The 24,300-nt window shown below is 36.9% G+C and overlaps 2 protein-coding genes across 5 annotated transcripts; one reads left to right on the plus strand and one right to left on the minus strand.

Moving 5' to 3' along the window:
- Nucleotides 1–1,806: 1,806 nt before the first annotated feature.
- Nucleotides 1,807–16,010, plus strand: LOC133793603 (serine/threonine-protein kinase ATR). Of its 4 annotated transcripts, none has more exons than XM_062230918.1 (16): nt 1,807–2,102; nt 2,322–2,466; nt 3,206–3,318; nt 3,580–3,914; nt 4,078–4,202; nt 4,457–4,601; nt 4,732–5,310; nt 5,402–5,483; nt 6,158–6,485; nt 6,891–8,147; nt 8,530–11,902; nt 12,037–12,606; nt 13,231–13,854; nt 14,242–14,436; nt 15,290–15,574; nt 15,873–16,010. In XM_062230918.1, the coding sequence occupies exons 1-15, from the start codon at nt 1,940–1,942 to the stop codon at nt 15,455–15,457; spliced, it is 8,202 nt and encodes a 2,733-aa protein (XP_062086902.1). In that variant the 5' UTR covers nt 1,807–1,939; the 3' UTR covers nt 15,458–15,574; nt 15,873–16,010. The 4 variants fall into 4 exon arrangements, with proteins under 4 accessions (XP_062086902.1, XP_062086909.1, XP_062086906.1 ...); XM_062230925.1 differs by having other exon boundaries at nt 6,173–6,485; XM_062230922.1 differs by having other exon boundaries at nt 1,807–2,096.
- Nucleotides 15,721–17,811, minus strand: LOC133793627 (pentatricopeptide repeat-containing protein At2g17033). The gene is made up of 2 exons (XM_062230937.1): nt 17,223–17,811; nt 15,721–17,121 (listed from the first exon to the last, which is right to left on the minus strand). Exons 1-2 carry the CDS (start codon nt 17,502–17,504, stop codon nt 16,048–16,050), a joined length of 1,356 nt encoding a protein of 451 aa, XP_062086921.1. The 5' UTR covers nt 17,505–17,811; the 3' UTR covers nt 15,721–16,047.
- Nucleotides 17,812–24,300: the final 6,489 nt, after the last annotated feature.

Below are 24,300 nucleotides of genomic sequence, written 5' to 3' on the forward strand. Positions count from 1 at the left end.
TGCCTCAGTCTAGTCACTTCCAGGTCCTGCTGGTTGGGCTCTCCCTCGGGGATCTCGGGATCCGCAGCTTCGTCGTGGTACTCCCCCTCATTTTCCTCTTCATAATATTCCTCCTTGTTCTCCTCTTTGTATTCTGTCCCACCCTCATAGTCTTGTGACTCGTCATGGTGAGACGTTTGAGGAGGCGCGTTCTCGGGCAGATTCTGAGGAAGATGCTGAGAAGGCAACGAATCTCCATTGCCCTGCTCTGGATTGCTAGGGTCGAAAGTTGTGTGTCGTGTGTTCACCATTGTAGTAAAGGCTTGGTGTTTACACTAGCTTTCTTCAGCTCTCAATGAAAGCACCAAAATGTTTACTGAGATTTTCGGAAACTACACTAATGAATATTAGCTAAGAATAATGATATGGAATGTAGAAGATTAACACAAGATTTTTACGTGGTTGGGGCGTTAATAAGCCTTAGTCCACGAGTCAGTTGTATTAGAGCTTGGAAAGTCTTTTACAATGGAGTTTCTCTCTATTTTTTGACAGAGTAACTGTATACAAGTCGAAGAGAGATCCTATTTTCAGTGCTCTATTGCCTGTATTTATAGGCTCATAGGAACATTGGATCTGGGCCGGGTATGACCCGGGCCCATCAAAGATGTGGATACCCTTGACTTCTCTGGCGGAAGCCCAATATAAAAGATAAAACATACATAGGTTCAAGACTAATTAAGGCTCAATAGGGCGGCCCAAGAACTATACTTCGCTCGACAAAACGGTACTTTTAGTCTGGGCACTTCGAGTTACGAGGCAGATTCAGGGGACAAAACCAGTCAGAGTACTTGGCAGTGCAAATATGAAACATCAGCGTGCAATCCCGAAGTGGCCTTTTCCGCAGGTGAAAAGTGGGGACAACCCCCACGCTTCGTGGGGCGGCTTCAGGGTCACGGATGCTTTTCCTTGCCAAACGGGGAGAACCTGATCCGGGTTCGTTTACCTTTGTCCCTCTTCGTTTACCACAGGCCCGGACCATTTACCAGGCTCCGGGATCGTTTTACGTATACTTCAACTGTAATCCGCTCTGTACGTCTCTCGGACAACTGTCCTGGATCACCATCCCGGACACCATCCGGGTCCAAAATCACACTAAGGCCGTGGCCCTTGGTTACTCCTGTACCAAGCGGGCTTGGGCCGGGCCCACATCCGAACGCCCAGACCAAGGGCCTAGACCGTCGTCCCGGGCCCACGACAGGAAATGGGGATAACAGATGCTTTGACTGTAGTGGTAAGTGGTAAGAGCACTCTGAATGGAGGAGGTAAAATGTCTAATTATTTATAAGATAGAGAAAAAATTGTTAAATAGTTTTCCAATGAGTGATGTAAAGTTATATTTTTTTACCTAAATGAATAGTATTTCTCTATATATGTAGTGAAATATTATTCATCAAGCTATAAATATTTTATTATTTTTTTATAAACTTTTGTATATATATGAGTGTAATATTATTATATTTAATTATTTTATTTCTTAAAATGAATAAAATATTTTTAAAATATATAATATTTAAATGATGTAGATAACAAATAAAGAAGCTGATGTATGATATAATATAAAAGTTTGAGGAAATTATAAAAAAAAATATGTTTTGGTTGCGTATTTTGTAATACACTTTCTTTATAATATTTAGCTAAAACTCACACAAAAAAAAAAAATATGTGTTTGGAGAATGTATTTTAAAAAATAAAGTAAATCAAAGTTGACAGCTTGAAACCGACACCGACGAGTGACGACATACAAAACAATTGTGGGCAGGCAGTGATAAATAAAGTGGCGCGGCCACTGAACGGTATAAAAGCTACAACTGTCGGCTCACTACCACTGGTGTGCCATTTCGAAATTGGGATTGAGAGGGAACCGAAAGACCGAGAGAACGACGCTCTGATGCTTTAGGGCATGGCCAACTTGTCGAGCCTCGTTCACGAGCTCCGAGAACGCATTGCGGCTTCTCCCTCCACTCCTCCTTCCAATGCAGACGATGACGCTCTCGAAATTAGGTTCCGTGCGGTGCTTCCTAATCTCCTCCACGCCTATGTCGTTCCTTCCCCCTCTGGTTCTGGTTCTCTCTCTTCTTCTTTCTCTTAAAATCCGTTTGGTTCTCGAGAAATTAATTACGATGGAAAGATCGTTAACAAGTCTTTCTAACACCTAACACTAATTGTATTTAAAGAAAGTTAAAAAAATCGTTGTAAGTTCACTTTGGGCGGAGTGTTACCTATTTAGCTTTTTCAGAATCTGATAACATATAAGTTTAATGGGATTCTTTTATGATATGCAGCCAATGAGAGAGAAGTGATAGCTGTTTTGAAGCTCATTTCCCACATTGCGAAGAATTTTCCTGGGGTCTTTTATCATGGGAAGGCGAGCTCTATTTTACCTGTTCTTGGTCGGATTCTTCCTTTCTTTGCGGAACCCGCATTTCGGTAACACATTCAAGAATTTCTTGCTTTGTGTGAAATTTTGATGAGCATAGTTATGACAACGATCTTGGTCTTATTTATGTGAAAAAAGTTGGAACTCAAGTTCTGTATGCTCGCATGTGCCTAGCCGCGTGGGTGTGTTAGCTAAATTCTAAGCGCATTATGTGTTTGCTAAACAACTAGATAAGCAACGGAACTTTCTGTAATTAAAGGGTTGGTTGGAACAGAGAAACTTTCAGTATGATACATACGATCTTTTGATTATGCATGTTTTAAGTTTTGGCTGCTAGCAAAGAAATAATCTTGTAGTTTGATGACGATTTCTGAACTCTTCATCTAATTTGTGATTTGAATTTTATAATATGAATAGTTATAAAACCCCAGCAGACTTTTTTACAGGAATTAATTTGATAATTGATACCGGTAATATAAAGTTGTTAGTTCATTGTGTGTGTGCGTGCGCGTGTGTATTATGTTTATATATATAATTGTTTTTTCAACGTGGTTCCCGGTTTCCATTCTTGAGAAGTTGAAGTTATATGCTCCTTGGTACAAAGTATATTTCCAACTTTTACTGCTTCCCAGGCTTCATATGACAGTTAAGTTTCTATTTCATTTTAAGGCAGCCTTAGGCTTCGAGACAATAATTATTTGGGGGCATTTTATAACTTTTTTTGTTGTTGTTCATGATCTTGCTGCCTGCTATTATTACTAATGGTTCAAGTAATATCTTTCATTTCAGTTCTCGGCATGGTGTAATTTTTGAAACTGTCGGGTCACTTTTATCTTTGCTTCGGACTGGAACACGAGATGCTTACCGTCTTTTTTTCATTGATGCCATGTTGGTTGTTGAAGGTATAAGAAGTAATTATTGATCAATTGCTTTTGAAAATATTTGCTTTGCATAGTGGATTGGGATGGAAAAGTCATATAATTTTTTTAACTCTCCGGATGGACTATTTATTTGCACTCTGCCACATGGGAGAGTGTTAAGGCCTGCCTTAGCCCTCTCTCACTTGCCATAAATCTCTCAAATATGTTATGATGCGTTTTCTATATCTGTTTCTTACTTTATAAGGCATATAATAAATCTGACACACCTTTGTTCTCATGCAGATATTTTCTATGTAGCATCATGCTGCACTGACCATGCAAGCATTGCAGAACCCACTAGATTAACTTTAAGGTGTTTCTTTAAGTCATTTGATGAGATTTCAAATGATCCAGCTCCTCTAGGAGATCTCCCAGCATGTAACAAACCGACAGATGGCACTGGTATTTTGATTAACCTATCGGGCAAAGAAAGGTGGCAACTTTTTGCAACTTGGATGATTAGGCTTCTTGCAAAATGCCTTACAGAAGGAACTCTCTATGTAGAAGGACTAATTAATGTATCATTTGTAATGGCTGCATGTTCTCTATTATGTTACGGAGATGTAGATTTGCATGTGGTGGGTAATCCTGAAGTTGTTATCGTTTTTTACTTTTAGCATATTAATCAATTTCAAGAAGCGTGTTGATAGAGATTTCTACATATTTTTTTCTTAGCCTGATTTATATATGTATTTCTTTAGATTTTTTTGTACAGTTTTTAACACTTTGAATTTGTTGAAGGCATGTTTTGACTTTGCAAGTATCATTGCATCGGCAGTAAATTTTGACATTCTCCCTCATCAGAAAATAATTCAGTCGATATCCACTATATTAAGTGAGGACAAAGAGGAGCTTCCTGTGTATAGGTATTTGACTGGAAGAGCTTGTTATTTTCTAGTAGAACTTTCATATATAATATTGCAATGTGAATTTATCTGTTGATTTGTTTAACTTATTTTTTAGTGGTTAGGAGATAATGTTATGTATATGTGTAAGCCATGTACATGCATTGTGCTGTAGCCTGTAATCAATCGCCTGCTAGTGGATCTCTTTAGAAATCCACTGGAACAATATTTTTGTCCATCTTTCTCTGAATGCTAACAATGTCACTATGCTGCAGAAACATGGTTTATGATTCGTCATTGGGTGGTTGCCTGAATGCATTACACTCTGGTTGTTCTGATGTTGTTGTCAAGTTAACAGCTGCTGATTTAGTAAATGTATTTCCTCAGTCAATAAGGAGAACCAAAAGCCAGGAGCTTAAGGTTAATGTTCCATCTTTCTACATTGAGATGGCATATAATAATTCTTATGCACCATAAATCAATTTTAAATAGCTGATAGGCCTGCAGAATTGATTTGTTCTGAGATCTAAAAGTAATTTCTGCTTCTCAGGTTGCAATGTGCACTGCATATATTCGCATTGCAAAAAACTGTCCCGCTCATATATGGAAGCCTGAGTCACTTGTTTACACACTTTCTCTTCCAGAACCCTGCTTCTCCCTGATAGATTGTCTTCAAGTAGCTATTTCCATACTTGGTCCTGATCGTGTTGGAGGGAAAGTAACAGATCATAGAAATCTAGATTTGTCAATACCAAGTGACAAATCATTTGGAAACACAAGGGTCCGGGAAAAGAGACACATTCATGATTTAGAGGCTTTCAAGACCAAACGACAGAAGTTAGATGAGGAAATTATGGCTTCTGATGACAGTAATCAGATGGAGCAAAAGCATGCATGGGTTGTTGCTTGTGAAAGAGAAGAAGATTATGCACATGATATGCATTCCTCACTTCTTTCTTTTATTAAATCTTTAAAATCTCCTGCTGTCAGTCCAAGTTCTCTAAAACCACATCTAGCTTTAACAGCTCTTAGCATGCTTTGCATCACCTTCTGTAAATATCCACAGACCAATATGGCACTTGTAATTTTTCAGGAGATGTATTCATGGATATCCTGGATACTGGAACAGGTATATGGGCTTAAACTGTAAGTTTTATGCAGTATGTCAACTTTCTCATGTTCATCTTCTGTTAACAAACTCGTTTTTTTGGTTAATGTAGGCAAACCAAGATAGTTCAACTTCAATCATGCCTGATTTTTCTATCTATCTTGAAGGAATTCACAGCATATTGCTTTTGCAAAGTGAGTTGATGAAACTAACCTGGTATTTTAAGTTTCAGCCAAGCTGATCGTGGTGATGTAAATAAGTTAGCTTGATGCTAAAAATATATTCTCTAGTAAATATGATGACTATAACCAAACTTGACCATGTACACATGCTTGAATAATAAATCATAGCCATGTTGAAATAATCAAATGCACAAGAATGTGCTACGTTGCCTGTATGTTAAAGGAGTATGCAGGCTCTGTTTTGTTAGTTTTATAGTTACGAAAATAGTTTAAGTTTGTTTTGCTTTGTAGCTGAGTTAGTTACTTTCAGGGGTCTGTATCTAAAGGCTGAGAGAGAGTCGAGTCCCTAGGAAGATTCTGGTATAAGTTTCTGAGGAAGAGGCTCATCTTGAATTAAACCGATCTCCTTGATCAGGGTCAGCTATTTTGATTCAATTAAGATATGTATTCAGATCAGATTTTTGTGTGCACCTTCTTGGGTTTCATCAGTATGGGTTGTGCCTCTTTTTTCAGTTTCTTCTGTAGTCAAGTTATGGAACAAAATTTGCTAGTTTTCTGATGGTTATTTTCCTTTAAAATGCTGTTAGGAAAGTTTCCACAGTTACTAATAACTTAATTCTTTTAAAATTTTGGCAGTTAATAGTTTTGTATAGGCTCCTTTTTCCTTTTCTGACATGAACTGATAGTTTGTTCACATGTAGGTCCACTTTTTGGGGAGAGCAAGATATTTGGAAATCAGGGTTTTAATGAAGATCTTGTTCGCATACTGATTAAACTTCCTTGGACCCATTCTGTCATTGGTAGCGAGCCTAATAATCTGAGGAAAACAAAATGTCTTTCTATTCAAGTTGCAAGCAAACTTGCTGATAGCAGAAGTGAATCTGATCTGGAAGTGCTTGATTTGGGCCTACATGATGAAGCTGAAGAAGTTAGAATTGAGGCAGTAATGTCAATGCCAGTTATTGCATTGTGGTCTGGTCCTCAAATACTATCACATACATTTAGAAGGCTGGAGTAAGTCAAAAGTCAAAGTTACTTATTGCTATGGTTTAGATAAATGATTATTTGAAATTGTCTTTTTGTGGGTACCATGAACGAGGTTAAGATAGAAAAGAAAATACATAACATGTTGTATGCATTTTAACTTTCATCGCTGAATATTAATTCTAATCATAACTTTGGTTTCTCGTCTTGGAACTTACATTTTACTTTTGATCTTGAATACACTAGGCATCTATGTTTTTTTTTGGGTGTATATAGCTTGTATACAGTTATGTGTTATAGTCTCAGGTAGTAAAGTGTTTGTCGAAATATTATCACTAAGAAGCTGCTTCTTTATTCTATTGTTGTTTTTTGTGCACACAATTACCTATATACGATTCAGAGTCATTTATTACCTTTTTTTCCCTGGTCGTGCAGATTCGTAGAAGGAGAAAAGCATGACAAGGTTAAGAATGTTATTCCGTTTTCTCTTGGTTATTTATCATGCCTTTATGGTTCTTGTAATGCTGGAGATGGTGTAGATAAAAGTAAATTCAAATTGTTCTTGAATACAACAAATGAAAAACACTGTCAAACACTAGATTATTTATTGCAAGGATTTTGGTGTCCAAAGTGTGACACAAAAAATAAATGCAAGAATGAAGTGTATGTAAAAGATGTCAATATGCTTGATATACACTGGAGGGAAACCAATATGGATTGTGATTTCAGTCTTCTAAGGAATCTGTTTTTTGAACTTCTTTATGATGAGTCATCTGAAGAGGTTCAAGTTTCTTGTGTAAAAAATATTCGAAGGATCATAATACATGAAACCACTACTAATCTCACTGAAACAGGATCCAGATGGATTAGAAGTGTTAGTTTTTTGCTTCTTAACAGAAAGAAGGCTATAAGAGAAGCATTTTGCAGTCAAATTAGCTCATTCCTTGAAGATACTGTTTTGAGTTGTTTATTTCCTGACGAGGACACACAACAGAAAAGTAAAGAACAAAAATTTATGGATATAATCAAACATGCACTGGCAGCTGCTGAAGACCCCCAAATATTTGAGACCCTTTTGGAAACAACTGCAGAAATTATGATTGCTGTCGATATATACAATCAGCTCTTTTTATTTTCTCTAATCTTATTGATTGATCAGCTTGATAATTTTCATGTGACAGTGAGAATGAATGCATCAAGGCTAATACACAAATCTTGCTACTTCCATCTTAGAGGAGGTTTTGAGTTAATTCTCTCAAAAGTGGTTCATGTTCAAAACGAACTATTTAATTATTTGTCAGCAAGGCTTTCTTGCCGTCCAGTAATGATCAGAGAGTTTGCAGAAGCAGTTCTTGGTGTTGAAACCGAAGAACTTGTCAAGAAAATGGTTCCTGTTGTTCTTCCAAAACTCATTGTGTCTCAACAGGATGATGATCAAGCAGTTGATGCGTTATATGAGTTGGCTAAATGTTTGAACACTGATATGGTCCCTTTGATAGTTAATTGGCTACCAAAAGTGCTAGCTTTTGCTCTTCATCGTGCAGATGGCCAAGAATTACTCTCTGTCTTGCAATTTTACCAAGCCCAGACTGGTTCTGACAAGCAAGAAATTTTTGCAGCTGCATTACCGGCGCTATTAGATGAACTTGTATGTTTTTTGGATGGAACTGATGCAGATGAAATAAGTAGAAGGTATTGCTGTATACTTTATCAAAAAATTGAGAATACATTGACAAAAATTATGCCTATTAGTTGGTTTTTCTTTGCCTTCTATCTCTCTCTTCCCTTCTCCCCCACAATAAAACAGAAGAAAAAAGAGCCCGCGAGTTGATTATCAACTTGGTTCTGTTGCCGTAGAGATACATATCAGTTGTCTGCTATTTATATTTTGGTTTTTCATTGCCTTAAAATCTCTTCACATATCGTTTTTTATTTTGAGTCATTTAGGCATTTTCACAAGCCATGACTGACTAATGGCTATCGAGTTTAATGATATGTTATGATTGTATATTGCTTCATATTTATCCTTTGCCTCTCCTTATGCCAAGCATTACTTATTTCTATCTGTTTCCAGGTTAGCAAGAGTACCTGAGATGATAAAAGAAATTGCTAGGGTTCTAATTGGTGGTGAAGATCTTCCAAGCTTTCTAAGGCATCATTTTGTTGGCCTCCTTAACAGTATTGATAGAAAGATGCTTCACTCAGAGGATTATTCACTGCAGAAGCAAGCCTTACAACGCATTGAGATGCTGATTAAGATGATGGGTTCTCAACTTTGTACCTATGTGCCAAAACTGATGGTTCTTCTTATGCATGCTATTAATAAAGAACTGCTCCAAAGAGAGGGTCTCAACTTATTGCATTTTTTCATCAAACAATTGGCTGAACGATCACCATCTAGCACAAAATATGTAGTTTCTCAAGTCTTTGCTGCTCTGATTCCCTTCACAGAGAGAGACAAAGAAAACCCAACAAGACATCTAGAGAAAGTGGGAAAAATATTAGAAGACCTTGTGCTGAACAACAAAGTTGTTTTAAAGCAATATCTTTGTGAGTTCCCCATATTGCCTAGTTTTCCAGCTCTATCAGAAGTCAATAAAGTTCTACAGGAAGCTCGTGGGTCAATGACTTTGAATGATCAATTGCGAGATGTTGTTGATGGTCTGAATCATGAGAACTTAAATGTGAGATATATGGTAGTGTGTGAGTTGAAAAAATTACTAAATCTGAGAAGAGAAGAGGTTACTAGTTTAATAATTGCTGAAGGTGGCAGAAACATGGAAACTTTGAGCTCTTTGATCACATCCTTATTGAGAGGTTGTGCGGAAGAATCGCGGACTGCCGTTGGACAACGTCTGAAGTTGGTCTGTGCTGATTGTCTCGGAGCATTAGGTGCAGTTGACCCAGCAAAGGTGAAGGGCTTTTCATGCCAACGTTTTAAAATTGAATGCTCTGATGATGACCTTATATATGAGTTGATTCACAAGCATCTTGCTAGAGCTTTTAGAGCTGCACCTGACACTATTATTCAAGACTCAGCTGCATTGGCAATGCAAGAGCTCCTAAAGATTGCTGGTTGTGAAGCATCCATGGATGAGAATGCTGCAGCTTCTAGGACAGAATTACTGAAGGAGAAATCTTCAGAGCATGCTGGAGGAGGGATTAATAGTATTGATGGTAGCATACAGGTAAAGAGGGGTCAAAAATTGTGGGATCGATTTTCTAATTATGTGAAAGAAATAATAGCTCCTTGTCTAACCTCTAGATTTCAACTTCCTAATGTTGTCGATTCTGCATTGGTTGGCCCAATTTATCGACCATCTATGTCATTCAGAAGATGGATATTCTTTTGGATAAAAAAGTTGATGGCACATGCAACAGGTTCTCGTGCAAGGATTTTTAATGCATGTCGAGGTATAGTGCGTCATGACATGCAGACAGCAGTATATCTGCTGCCATATTTAGTTCTTAATGTTGTCTGCCATGGAACTGAGGAGGCACGACATTGTGTAACAGAAGAAATCTTGTATGTTCTTGATGCTGTCGTATCAGAAAACTGTGGAGTGAATGGTAGGCAAACTGAAGTTTGTGTACAAGCAGTGTTTACTCTTCTTGATAATCTTGGGCAATGGGTGGATGACGTGAAACAAGATCTGGCTCTTTCCCCAGCTGCCCGACCATCTTCTTCAAAGCAACAAGCATTAAAGCCAAAAGATCATTCTCAAACTTCTATGATGGATCATGACCAACTTATAACACAGTGTAAATATGTTTCAGAACTTTTGTTGGCAATTCCAAAGGTAACACTTGCCAGGGCCTCCTTAAGATGTCAGGCATATGCAAGGTCCTTAATGTACTTTGAATCTTATGTAAGGGAGAAGTCAGGTTCTTTCAACCCTGCAGCTGAGAGAAGTGGAATTTTTGAGGATGAAGATGTTTCTTACCTAATGGAATTATATAGCTGTCTAGATGAGCCTGATGGTCTATCTGGTGTGGCATCTTTACGAAAATCTTTGATACTACAGGACCAGATTTTAATAAACAAAAAGGCAGGAAACTGGGGGGAGGTTTTAACTTATTGTGAACAAGCTTTGCAGATGGAACCTACTTCAGCACAAAGACATTCTGATGTTCTAAATTGTTTACTCAATGTGTGCCACCTCCAAGCCATGGTTACTCATGTTGATGGTTTAAACTCCAGAATTCCGCAGTACAAGAAAACATGGTGCATGCAAGGTGTGCAAGCAGCATGGAGACTTGGCAGGTGGGACTTGATGGATGAATTCCTTAATGGAGCTAATGAAGACAGTTTAATTTGTAGCAACTCTGAGAGTAATGCATTATTTGAGTTGGATGTTGCCAAAATTCTCCAGGCAATGATAAAGAAGGACCAGTTTTCAGTTGCTGAAAAGATTGCACAGTCTAAGCAAGCATTAATTGCTTCTCTGGCAGCTGCAGGAATGGATTCCTACATGCGGGCATACCCATTTGTTGTGAAACTTCACTTTCTCCGGGAGTTGGAGGACTTCCAAACTATTCTTGCTAATGAATCCTTCTTGGAGAAGTCGTTTCAAGTGGGCGATACGAGCTTCTCTAAAATGATGGAGAACTGGGAAAATCGCCTTCGATTTACACAGCCATCACTATGGACAAGGGAGCCTCTTTTAGCTTTTCGAAGAATGGTTTTTGGTGCTAGTGGTCGTGGTGCTCAAGTAGGTAATTGTTGGCTTCAATATGCAAAGCTTTGTCGCACAGCTGGTCATTATGAAACGGCAAACCGAGCCATCCTTGAAGCCCAAGCTTCAGGTGCTCCTAATGTACACATGGAGAAGGCTAAGCTTTTGTGGAGTACCAGGAGATCTGATGGAGCCATAGCCGAGTTGCAACAATCACTCCTGAATATGTCTGTGGAGGCTGTAGGATCTGCAGCAGTATCATCCATTAGTAGTCTGTCAGTGGTTCCACTGAACTCTGCACCTTTAGTTTGTGATACTCAATGTATGAATGAGAGTCGTGATATTGCGAAGACTCTTCTCCTATATGCTAGATGGATCCATTACACTGGGCAGAAACAGAAAGAAGATGTAATTATTTTTTACTCTAGGGTAAAGGAACTACAGCCCAAGTGGGAGAAAGGATTCTTCTACATGGCCAAGTATTGTGATGAAGTGCTTGCTGATGCCAGGAAACGTCAGGAAGAAAATTCTGATTTGGGTCCCGGGAAGATGCCATCAAGTACTGTTGGTTCGTCAAATTTAGCTACAGAAAAGCGCTGGTGGTCTTATGTGCCTGATGTGCTTTTATTCTATGCCAAGGGGCTTCACAGGGGCCATAAGAATCTCTTTCAAGCACTTCCAAGGTTGTTAACCCTATGGTTTGATTTTGGAAGTTTTTATCAAAGAAGCAGTTCATCTACTAATAAAGATCTCAAAAGTGTTCACCTAAAGGTAATTGTTATCGTTAATGTTTTGTATTTTAAAGAGGAACTTTTACCAAAACAGGGCCTTTTTTTAACTGTTGCTGTTGTCTTGGAACTCTTTTGCTTTCTTATAATATGTTTCCTTTCTTCTTATGACAACAGGTAATGAGTATTATGAGAGGCTGTTTAAAGGATTTGCCAACGTATCAGTGGTTAACTGTACTGCCTCAATTGGTTTCTAGAATTTGCCATCAGAATGAGGAAGTTGTTCGATTGGTGAAACACGTAATCACCTCAGTTCTTCGGCAGTACCCACAACAAGCACTATGGATTATGGCAGCAGTTTCAAAGTCCACTGTTCCTTCTAGGAAGGAGGCAGCTGCAGAAATCATACAATCTGCACGAAAGGGATTTAGCCAGGGTAATAGTGGCAACAATTTGTTTATTCAGTTCGCTAGCATGGTAGATCACTTGATTAAGTTATGCTTTCATGCTGGTCAACCTAAATCAAGGTCAATTAACATCTCAATTGAGTTTAGTTCTCTGAAGAGGATGATGCCACTAGGAATTATCATGCCGATTCAACAATCTCTTACAGTTAATCTTCCGACTTGTGATGGGAATCTCACTGATTCACTTACCTCTGATATCTTTTCTGTTACTGATCTTCCTACAATAGCAGGCATAGCGGACGAGGCTGAGATTCTTTCATCTCTTCAACGACCTAAGAAAGTATGTTATTTTGAGTAGTTTTATGATACACAGTTATTTGTTATTATTTCTGAAAATCCTTCCAAATTCTTTAGTTCATGGTTCTCAAAATTCACGTTTTACACTAGTCAGTACCATAAGAGAACTGGGAAAGAAACTGGAGATCCTTAACTTGTTTTGTAATCTCTTGTCCATCTGTAGATTGTCTTGACACTCGTGATCATTTTTGTGAACTTTCTGCTTGTCTATTTAACAAAAAGTCTAATACACTTTGATGGAGAATCTAAGTATATTACACTTACTATGTTAGGCTAAATAATGAAACTAAATATTTGTTATTTTTTTATTTAGTATTATTTGATTGGGACATTGAAGAAACTATACTTTTTGAAAGTGACTTTTAGTGCTAATTTTGGGTAATTAGATTATTTTATTGATTGTCAAGTTTTCCTAATTGTGCTCTTTGCCACTATAAATAGATTAAGCTGTGTCAATTAATTTTCAATCTTTTTATGCAACTTTGTCAAAGAAATCAGATTCTTTCTCTAAAATTTATACATTTCACCTTCTAAATTCTTCTCTCTTCTCTTTTCTCTCTTTCAATGCCTTTTTTTTCATTCATTTATTTATCTGTCTGCATTTCAGATTATTCTACTGGGCAGTGATGGCATGGAACGTCCATTCCTCTGCAAACCCAAAGATGATCTCCGGAAGGATGCCCGGATGATGGAGTTCACCGCAATGATAAATCGTTTGTTGTCCAAATACCCAGAAAGCCGTCGGAGGAAGCTCTACATTCGCACCTTTGCTGTGATACCTTTGACAGAGGATTGTGGCATGGTAGAGTGGGTGCCTCATACTCGCGGACTTAGGCATATACTTCAAGACATTTATATTACCTGTGGGAAATTTGACAGGCTGAAGACAAATCCTCAGATTAAACGATTATATGATCAGTGCCACGGTAAAATGCCTGAAGATGAGATGCTGAAGAATAAAATTCTTCCAATGTTCCCCCCAGTTTTTCATAAATGGTTTTTGACCACATTTTCTGAGCCAGCTGCATGGTTTAGAGCAAGGATTGCTTATGCACACACTACTGCCGTGTGGTCAATGGTTGGGCATATTGTGGGACTTGGTGATAGGCATGGTGAAAACATTCTTTTCGACTCTACTACTGGTGACTGTGTTCATGTTGATTTCAGTTGCTTATTTGACAAGGGTTTGCAGTTGGAGAAACCAGAGCTGGTTCCGTTCAGGCTAACTCAGGTGAGAAGCACTCATTTCGTGAACTTTTGTGTACAGTGTTAAGTAATTGTCAGAAATTTTTACTAATATTTGTTTTTTTTATTGGTGAGGTTGAACTTTTTAATGACTGGTTCATGGATAGAATTCTGCAAGAATAACTCCAGTTCCAGACTTACAAAATTGTCAAAGCATTGTTTGACTCATGTCTTGGCAGGATATTTCTGACTTGATTTTCTTCCCCTTATGAGGACTTCTTTTTTTATTTATTATATATACATATATATATACATATTTGTTAAAATCTTAGTTGTAGATAAATTGCCATTACCTAAGTTGAGCTTTTTGTAATGGCTCAGAGTTCTCATCATATTGGAATGTATTTTGATGGATTCTGTTATCAAATTTCAGAACATGATTGATGGCTTGGGAATCACTGGTTATGAAGGAATCTTCTTGAGAGTATGTGAAATCACACTTTCGGTTCTCAGGATGCATAGGGAGACTTTAATGAGTGTGCTTGAAACCTTCATTCACGATCCTCTTGTGGAATGGACGAAATCTCACAAGTCCAGTGGGGTAGAAGTTCAAAATCCACACGCACAGGTTTGCATCTCTGAGATCCCCTTCATCCACTTTAATGCAATTTCTTCAAGGTAAAAATGATATTTGGTTTATATATCATAACTCAACAAAGTTGATATTTTTTTCCGAGGCAAACTGGTGACCACTGGTTAAAGCCCTCCTTCCTCTTATTGGCCTGTTCTAGATTGAATACTTTGTTCTAAACTCACCAAAGAGAGATAAGAGGGGAAAATAAAATCTGTAGTCCGGGTTCCAGCTATCATAGTTTGTGGTGCTATGGAACTAAAGTTGATACACTAGATTTACAGTGACAATAAACTGTAGTCTGTAGGTTTTGTTTGGAACTAGGGTTTTACCAAGAAATTTTTTGTGAGGGAAAAAATCAGGAAGAATAGAGGAAGCCATTTTCCCTAAAAATTCTGTAACATATTTTTTTTGAATCTTTTCTATTTCTTTAATATGTTTATAAGAGTTGTCAATGCTATAAAATGACATTAAATTGAACTACTTTTCCTGTAAAATAAGTCTCATTTTTTGTTTGAACCCAAACAAAAGAAAATTGAATTATTTGAAATTTGTTTTATTTCCTTGAATTCCAAGTTCTAAACAGAGGGATAAATTCTTATCCTATCAGTGAAATAAGATATCCTGGACCATGTCTTTAGAGAATCCTTTCTAGTTCCATTACTCAAACAAAATATCTTTCTCAGTGTTTATCAAATGACATGGCTAGCCGAGTCGATGGCTCAATGTGCGTAGCCTTTGCCTGAATAGGAGACTAAAAAATTCATTTTGCTTAAAAAGTAGAAAAAGTGGTCGGGTTGTGGTCATTGAAATAAATGCTAAGACATGCTTCATTTGTTGATTACTGCAGCGAGCCATTAGTAACATTGAAGCAAGGTTGCGAGGAGTCGTGGTTGGAGTTGGTGCAGCTCCATCCTTGCCTCTCGCTGTTGAAGGTCAGGCTCGTCGGTTAATTACTGAAGCAATCTCGCACAAAAATCTTGGCAAGATGTATATATGGTGGATGCCATGGTTTTGAAATTGTAAGGGGATTGGGAGTTATCCCATGTTTTGATTGAGGCAGCACATAGTATCTCCAGCTAATACTATGGATTTTTGGGTTTGAGCTTGCCTGTTTCGCACTCTGAAAATCAAGGTCTGTGGTGGTTATTGGTGCATGACAGCATGCTTTTACCTTTGTATTCAATTCTAAAGTTTATGCCCAAACTACGTAAACTGATGGGTTTTGCAAAGAAAAATATGTTGCGGAGAACATCTACTAATGGCGAAAAATAAATCAGGTGACAGACAATTGGTGTCATATTTTTTCTTCAAAACAATAAAAAGACATGTATAATCTGGTTCTTTTGGATGTACCAAGTTTAATCAACAATAAAAACATGAGATGTAACTGTTTTTAATAGAACTCATTATTTTACATTTTAATGGTGTAGGTGGAACCGTGGAAGGTTGATACAAATAATACATAACGGTGACAGACTTACAGATATCTCAAGTTTGGAGAGAATAACCCAAGGATTGAGCGCTTATTTCTCTTCTTTGATATTGGTCAACCAAGCTCAGGCTCTTATGAGAAGACACTCGTTGCAAGATTCCTTACTTTCTGGATCAACACAACCAATCTTTCACACTTTTCCCTTTGGCAATGAAACAACCGGCATTCTTTCTATCGATTTTCATGGGACTCCTCATCCGAACCATCATCTCTTTGATCATGGTTTTCACCGGAGAAACTCCTCTTACATTGCTATGCTTTCCTGATCCACAGACGACTACAACCTCTGCTGGTACAACAAGCTTGCCATCATTGTTGAACCTGAATCTGTTTTGCATCTCTTCCATCCACTGTAACATTATCAAGTAGGCTGATCCCAGATGCATTCCATGCAAATCCAATTTGACCTCGGAAGAATCCCACACCATGGCCTCCTCCAAAACTTGTGACCCTTCTAACTCCTTAACCAGCAGAACCTCGTTGCCTTTCAAAGTCGCATGTAACTCATCCATGGAGAGCGGGTTATCATTCTTCAGGTCTTGTAGCATTGCGGAAATGGTTGGGCATGCGTTCAAGGCAGTATTATACGTCCTGATTGAGAAAGGAATACTCGAAGTTTTCATTTTCTGAAGCCACGAGACCATTTGGGGAAGATCATTATGGGCTCCGTACGAAGAAAGAACCATGTTTGAACATATTGTGTCGATCACAAGCCCTTCATCCTCCATTTGGTGCACAATTCTGAGCATGTCGCTCAACAATCCTAGTCGTCCATATCCATACATCACAGACCTAAACTCGAAGACCGAAGGTTTAAGACCATCGACTCTCATCTCCCCCATTATGCTCTCCCCTTCACTGGGCCGATCCATCGTGCATAAACCACCAACCATCGACTCAAAGGCCCTGCGCTTGACATAAACAGAGGAAGAGTTACGAAGAAGCTGATACAGTTGAGTGTAGGAACTGTCAAAGCCATGCGTCGAGCTTTGCTTAGAGTGGGATTCAACCAAGTTGCAGTAGAAGAGAGCAAGTTCTCGGTGTCGATGTTCCAATTTCGAAACGGCCTCTGAAATCAGTGCTTCCGATTCGCTGTATCGACCCTGTTTATCAAGCAAGGCGGCGAGTGCTGCTACTAGCTTCGGGTTAAACTCGAACCAAGATGCTTCTTTGATCATTGAATACAACTGCATTTAAGGAGCTCACTTGTGTTAAATAGAATATAACACTATTCGGATTACACACTGAAATATTCTCAGAAAAACTACAAAAAAAAGGAAGTACGTACGAGGAGGGAGTGAGACGTGAGGTGGGGGTGGGTGGTTTCGGGAGAAAGGAGATGAGAAAGAACGTTGAGAGATATGGATTTAGGTGAGCCTGCCACGAATTTTCCGGTCAACTTGTGGGCGGCGGAGAAATCCCCAGCTTTGACTGAGAGAGTGGAGAGGAAGCGGTGGCCTTGTTTCGTCAGTGCACATTGAATAAACGATGGTGCCGACGACGGTCGCTGATGTTGGCGATAAGCAAAAGCAATTGGGATTGGGGGAGAGCTTGCATGACATACTGTCATTTGTTTAGTTCCCTCTCAGCTCCACCAGCTGAGGTCCGTCCCTGCCTGATTGATTGGGTTTCCACTGTCTCAGATAGTTTTGTCGATTGCATTTTCTATTGGGCGGGCTTCTCGGTAAGGCCCAAGTCCACTGCCCATGTATACGACAACTTCACCTATTCCTTTCCTACCTACGGCTTGAATTTCCACTTTTCATTATTCTGAATATAAAAAGTATAACCAATGTATTACATCGTGAAGATTTAAGATTACTTAAATCATAGATTCTATTGGGTTTGGTGTATAAAGTTGATAAATCGAATTGTTCCTAAAAAAATATCCCATATTAGTCTGCTCCAATCCAACTTCAAAACAGCAAATATAGTCTCCAAAACAGCAAATATAGTGTTAAAAAGACAAAATTAAATTAAACTTAACTCCATTTATTTTATTATTACGCTGTTAAGCTACAGTATTTCACTAACAAAAAGCAGTACTATTTTGTTTTTTGTATTAGTATTTAATAATAAATATAGGGATATTATATTATATATACAATAAAATAATAAAAATATATATTTTTTGGTGTAATATTTTGTGTTGTGGTTGGAATAAAAAGAAAATGTTGCTAAGATTTTTTAGTTTTTGTGTTGGTGCAACACTATATATAATGTTATGGGTTGGAGATAGAAATGTCCTTAGAAAAAAAAAAACCTTTTTGAGAAACATTTATTAGGCCAAGAATACGTTTTAGAATATTGAAGCATCTGAAGAAAATATGAATATTTATATCCAGGTGGGTCTAGCATTTTCGCTAAGTGGAGGGAGATATGAAGTAGAAGTAGGAGAGATTTGTTTCCAAGTGGCTGAGATCTAGGACAGCCTAGAATTACTGTCTTAGATATGAAGTGATTGTGCTCTTAGATCTGCTGATATATTGGTAACAAATTACGGGTATCGGTCTTAAAATGAAAACCGCCACTGGGTTTTATAAATGAGGAGTGCTAAGCTAAGGAGAAAAAAATATATTAATCACTTAAAAAAACAAAATAAATATTTAGAAGTTTTTTTTTATTATATAGCAAAGTAATTACTTAAACTACACAAAAAACCAAATAAAATATAACTTACGTGTAATTGTAAATAGTTATATTTGATAAATTTGTTATTATTAAGAGGAAATTATATTTTATATGAGATTTTTAATAAAGTGTACAAAAATATGATTTTTTTTTAAAATAAAAAGTTAATCTTTGACTTTTTTTTATAAAAAAAAATCACTTTTATGAGTTTATTTTCTTATATTTGTGTATAAAAGTTAGTTTATGTCATAGTTTTACTCTTATTTAAGTTTTATTAATTTAAAAGGGTATGTTTTGTAATTTGATTATTATTTTTTAGCTTATTTTTTATATTAAATTTTTCTTTGGTTGTTTTGTAATTTTTTTGTAATAAGAATTGTGTTTATTATTATTTTTATTTATTATAAACATTATTTTCCTTTTTTCATAGATTGTACGTTTCTTTTTTTAAATTTTGGGTAAGGTAACTAGTTACTTGATGATCTTTGATAGTTATGTAAAAATAAAATCCTAGAACTATGTTAAATAACATGTACCAGAAGGGGTAACCAGCTACCCTGAAAGGAGTAATCTTCTGTCATAAGAGGGGTAACCAATTACTATAAAAGGAGTAGCAGGTTACTCATATTAAATATGAAAAAAAAAACATCAAATTTGAAGAAAAAAAAGGAAGAACACTCCATTAAAAAAGATGAAGAAGTAACTATGATTTTAGTAACATAGGTAACCAGTTACCATAAAGAACCTAGAAATATACACACATCAGAACGTGAAGGTAACCAGTTACCATGAAGAACCTAGAAATATACACACATCAGAATGTGAAGGTAACCAATTAGCCTCAAATATATACACACAAAGAACAAGAAGGTAACCAGTTACCCCTATAAATATACACACAAAGAACAGGAAGGTAACCAGTTACCACAGACCTGAAGATAGAAAAAAGAATAGATCCACCCCCTTTCTTTCTCTCCCATCTTCTTCTCTTCCCTCATCAAAGACCCTAGCCATCGTTTGCCTCTCATTGCCGACTCTCCACTTCGACCACCTCCTTGCATCACCTCGAAAATAGAAAAAAAATAGATCTGAAAATGGGCTGGCACTCGGGGGTGGGACTCGCTTGGGTGCGACAAGGCTAAGGTGGAGATTTCATGTTCTTGTGTTGGCTGGGGTTTGAGAGAGATATATGCATATCTCTACCCTTGTGTCAATTTAGACATTAACTTTATTTATGCCTTCTGTTAATTTGTGGAGACCAATTGCTTCTTTTTCACGTGAAAAGGAAGCATCTTTATATTCAAAAATACATTTTCATTGAGAATTTTCTGTTCAAATGGATTGGATACATGAAATGTGAATGTGAACTAATAATTAATTCCAGAATCAAACCCGGTTTCTGGGAACTAAACATCTTATGAATCAGGGTTTTGGGATTTTTTTGTTATCCTCTGTACTTAAAATTCATCTTTAAAAGATTCAAGTTTTTATACAATTTCATCATAATCAAGATTCCTAGGAAAGAGAACTTTGAAATCAATGGCTAGGACCGGATTGGTTAGTGTAAATGGTCTTTTTCTCGTATAAAAATCACCTGTTCTATTATTTCCAATCACTTTTCTGTGCCTCCAATAAACAATTGCCACATTATTTTGTTTTGAAAACCAAACGGAAGGAAGTTAATGGAAATATATCTATTTTTTTAAATTAAATTATTAAATAATTTTTTTGCTACATCTCAAATAATACTTATATGAATAAATTCAGAGTTCAGACACATACAAATAATTTTTTTTTTTAAAAGCCAGAAAATAAAATTGCACCAAAATGAATTGCAATACTTATACAAAAATTAAATATTAACTTCTATTGTGAGTGATTTTATTTCAAAGTTTTTTGTTTTTATTAGTATGTAAAATCAATTTCTTTCTTTCTAATTAAGAAATACAACAGAAAAATAATTTACAGATTTTCAAATCGAAATATATTGAAATATATATATATTTTATATTTTCTTATCCACATGAATACCATGGTTTTCAACTTCTTTTTTAGTATTATGTTGTAGGTGTTGATACGTTTACAATAATTTTTTTTTTTTTTTAAATTGCTTTGTTAACTTTTTTTTTCTAGACAGAAGGATACAAATTCATTTTTTTTAGAAAAAAAAAATTGTTGAATAACTGCTAGATATATAATGTGTTTTTTATTTAAAATAAAAAATAATGTTTCTTTACGCTAATTTGTATGCTATATAACAACTGCCAAATATCTGGAAAATATATGTTTAGAACAAGTTCTTAAAAACAAATTCAGTTTTTTCCCGTAACTTTGCATTAATTTCTTTCTGTTTGGTTTTTTAAAACAAAATGATGTGGCAATTGTTTATTGGAGGCACAAGGAAGTGACAGAAAATAATGAGACAGGTAATTTTTATTCATTTTTCTCTCTTTTATGTTGATGTCCTTCGGATCAGTGAGTTTCAACAGAATAAATGTCTGTTGGGGTGTCTTGTTGCTTATAGCCAGTATTAATCCTTAACTTATTCCCAATTTTCCATGTTCTTGTTTTATCTTTAAGTTCAATGCAATAAATTGGAAGGCAGACTACCATCGATCTTGATGTATAATTCTCACATTTATTCACTTTAGACATCAATACATCTTTTTGCTCTATATGAGCGGTAGAGATATGTATGTGTACATCTTTCTACCCTGTATGAGGCTAGGGTGGAACTTTCTGGTTTCAGAGATATTTGTGGTTGGGTTTGAGTAGAGAGAAAAGTATAAGCTAATTTTATAATAGTACTCTTATGTTGGTTGATGTGTTTTGTTTTAAATTTAGTTTTTATATTTTAGTTAGTTACTAATTATATTCTTATATTTTAATTTTTTCTTTAATAAATTTTCTCATATTAATTAAAAAAAATTATAATTCTCATATTTTTGCATATGGGCTATCTTTTTTAAAAATTATAGGAGAAATAAAAGTGATGAAAATATACAGAAATTTGATTAATCATACTTACATTAGCTTAATAATTAAAATTTGAACCAAAGTTAACCACCATATGATATCAATGCTCATCTTTCATTTAATACCAAAAATACCCCTCTCATAACACCTTTCCTCTCTATTCTCCCTCTTCCTCTCTACCTCTCTTCACCATACCTCTCTTCACCATACATTCTCTCTCACTCTCTCTTCACCATACGTTTTACACACAAGATTTTTATACTAAAATCTTGCAAGAAAGATACACATTCGGACATTGTGGATTGTTTGAGGAGAAACACCAAGCTTTGTGTTATTTTTGCTCATAGTGAAGATATTAAATGGGTAAGTGATTTTCTTTGATTCTTGTTGTTGTTGGTTGCTTTTATGATTCATAATGCTGTTTATATGTTGGATCTATAGTTTGTTGGTATTTTTTGCTGTTTTTTTGGGTGAAAATCGTGTTATGTGAAAATCTGCGTTTTCTTGGGTTCCCTGAGTTTTTTTCTAAATGCCCGATAGTGTCCGATAGAGACCCGATACAGGCACGATAGTTGTTGAGTTTCAAGGTTAGGGATGAAGGTCCGATGGCAACCCGATGGTTGCCCGATAGTTTGGTTACCCGATGGTTATAAGGGTACGATGGCTACCCGATGGTTGCCCCGATTATTATTTTAAATCTACACATCCTTTTAAGTACGATAATGGATCGATAGTAGTCCGATATATGCCCGATAGTTATTATTAAGTTACTGCTGACCTAATAGTACGATGGTACTCGATGTTACCCGATACTTGCCCGATATTAGTGTTTTAAGTGATCAAAAAACATAAATAAAACTTTGCCCGATACCGCCCGATATGGCCCGATACTGGTACGATTCCCAAACATTTGAACTAAATTTCGACATTTTGTTGCCATTTACTGATTTTTTTTCTTTGTACATGATAGGGTCAACTTTGTTCGCGTACTTAATGTATAATGGTGTTTGGGAGCGTGAAGGTAGAGATTGGGTTTTTAATGGAGCCGAAAATTTAACGTTCGAGTTGGAGAAGGACATAACTTACTCACAACTTGTTGAACTTCTGTACTCAGAGCTGGAGGTTGACAAAGTGCAGTATGACCTGAAATTAGAAGTGAATTATAAGTACATGAAAGGGTTAATGTATCGGCCTGAACTTATAAGGAATGACAAGGGTGTAAGCTTATATTTGTCAATGCTTTTGAAGAAGCCAGATGAATTTGTTCCCCTTTTTGTGACTTTGGTGGAGAAGAATATCATTGTTGATCGTAATCCTCCACCAAGTACTGTTAAGGATACTCGTAGTGAGGTTGGGACTTATGTTCCAGAAACAAATCCGGAGGTGCTGGTAGCCACTGCTATACCTGAATCAAACCCTTTCATACCAACAGTTGACCATGTAGCACAGATGCCATTTCATGATGATTTTCCTGATTGTCCTGACCCTGAAAATGATTTTGAGGGCAATGACGACCAAGAAACAGAGGTCCGTTCTCAAGCTTTGAGCCTGAGTCCACTGTCGTACCAAATACCGAGGCAAACAACATGTAGAAGTAGACCCCGTAGAGAAGATCGCCAAACACCTGGTACTAGTAGTAGTCGTCCAGACGGAACAAATGATGCTAGAGAATTTAGTGATCCACTCTCTTCTTCGACATATTATAGTAAATTCAAAGCTCAGATGTTTACAAGAGAAGACATTGAGGATAATAGTCACTATATATCTATGGGTGGCACATCGGGCGGGGAGATTCATTTAGGAAAGTTTTTCAGAGACAAGGAACATTTAAAAAAGGTTGCTGGCTTGTTTGCAATGAAGAAGGGATTCGACTTTATAGTTAAGAAGTCTGGTACTGATGTTTGGTATATTACATGCAAGGATCCTGATTGTGGGTGGAGGTTAAGAGGGAAGAAGAAGCAACTTTCTAACATGTTCGAGGTGACAGCATTTGAAAATGTACACACATGTTCCCTCGATGTTCGAAAAAAAGATAACCGTCAAGCATCACCTTTGGTAGTTGCCGAACTGATCAAGGATAAATTCTCAGTTAACGGTTCAGATTATTTAGCCTCCAAAATAAGAGAAGATATGAAGAATTCTTTCGGGATCGAAATGAGTTATGAGAAGGCTTGGAGATGCAGAGAGAAAGCACTCCACATAGTTAGGGGTACGCCTGAAGCTTCATATTCGAAGTTACCTGGGTACTTGCACATGCTGCGGTTGAACAATCCCGATTCCATTACTGATTTCAAGGTAGACGAGGGTCGCTTCAAGTATTGCTTTTTTTCTCTGGGTGCTTGTAGGCGGGGATTCAAGTTTTGTCGACCTGTTATATGTATTGATGGGTCCTTCTTGAAAACTAGGTATGGTGGCCAAATGTTGTGTGCCGTGGCATTGGATTCAGACAGCCACATATTTCCGATTGCTTTCGCAATGGTTGACAGTGAGAACCACGACTCTTGGACCTATTTCATGAGGAAGTTGAAACAAGCGATTGGTGATGTTGAGAACTTAGCATTCGTATCGGATAGGCATCAAAGCATTGTTCATGCTTTGGAACTTGTCTTCCCTGATGCACCCCATGGCGCATGCTACCACCACATTATTATGAACGTGGCTAGCAAGTTCAAGACTGATTGCTTCACGGATCATATTTACAGTTGTGCATACTCGTATAAGAAGACAGATTTTGAAAGAGAATTTGAAAAGATAAAAGC

This window comes from Humulus lupulus, chromosome 1 (assembly GCF_963169125.1).
Source record: "Humulus lupulus chromosome 1, drHumLupu1.1, whole genome shotgun sequence".
NCBI lineage: Eukaryota > Viridiplantae > Streptophyta > Magnoliopsida > Rosales > Cannabaceae > Humulus > Humulus lupulus.

Excerpts from the sequence above, each read along its gene's own strand:
- LOC133793603 (XM_062230918.1), top strand. The coding sequence starts at position 1,940 with ATGGCCAACTTGTCGAGCCTCGTTCACGAGCTCCGAGAACGCATTGCG. Across the intron at positions 4,203-4,456 it reads GAGGAGCTTCCTGTGTATAG|AAACATGGTTTATGATTCGT; the intron begins GTATTTGACTGG and ends ACTATGCTGCAG. Across the intron at positions 5,311-5,401 it reads TATCCTGGATACTGGAACAG|GCAAACCAAGATAGTTCAAC; the intron begins GTATATGGGCTT and ends TGGTTAATGTAG.
- LOC133793627 (XM_062230937.1), bottom strand. The coding sequence starts at position 17,504 with ATGACAGTATGTCATGCAAGCTCTCCCCCAATCCCAATTGCTTTTGCT. Across the intron at positions 17,122-17,222 it reads TCACGTCTCACTCCCTCCTC|TTGTATTCAATGATCAAAGA; the intron begins GTACGTACTTCC and ends CCTTAAATGCAG.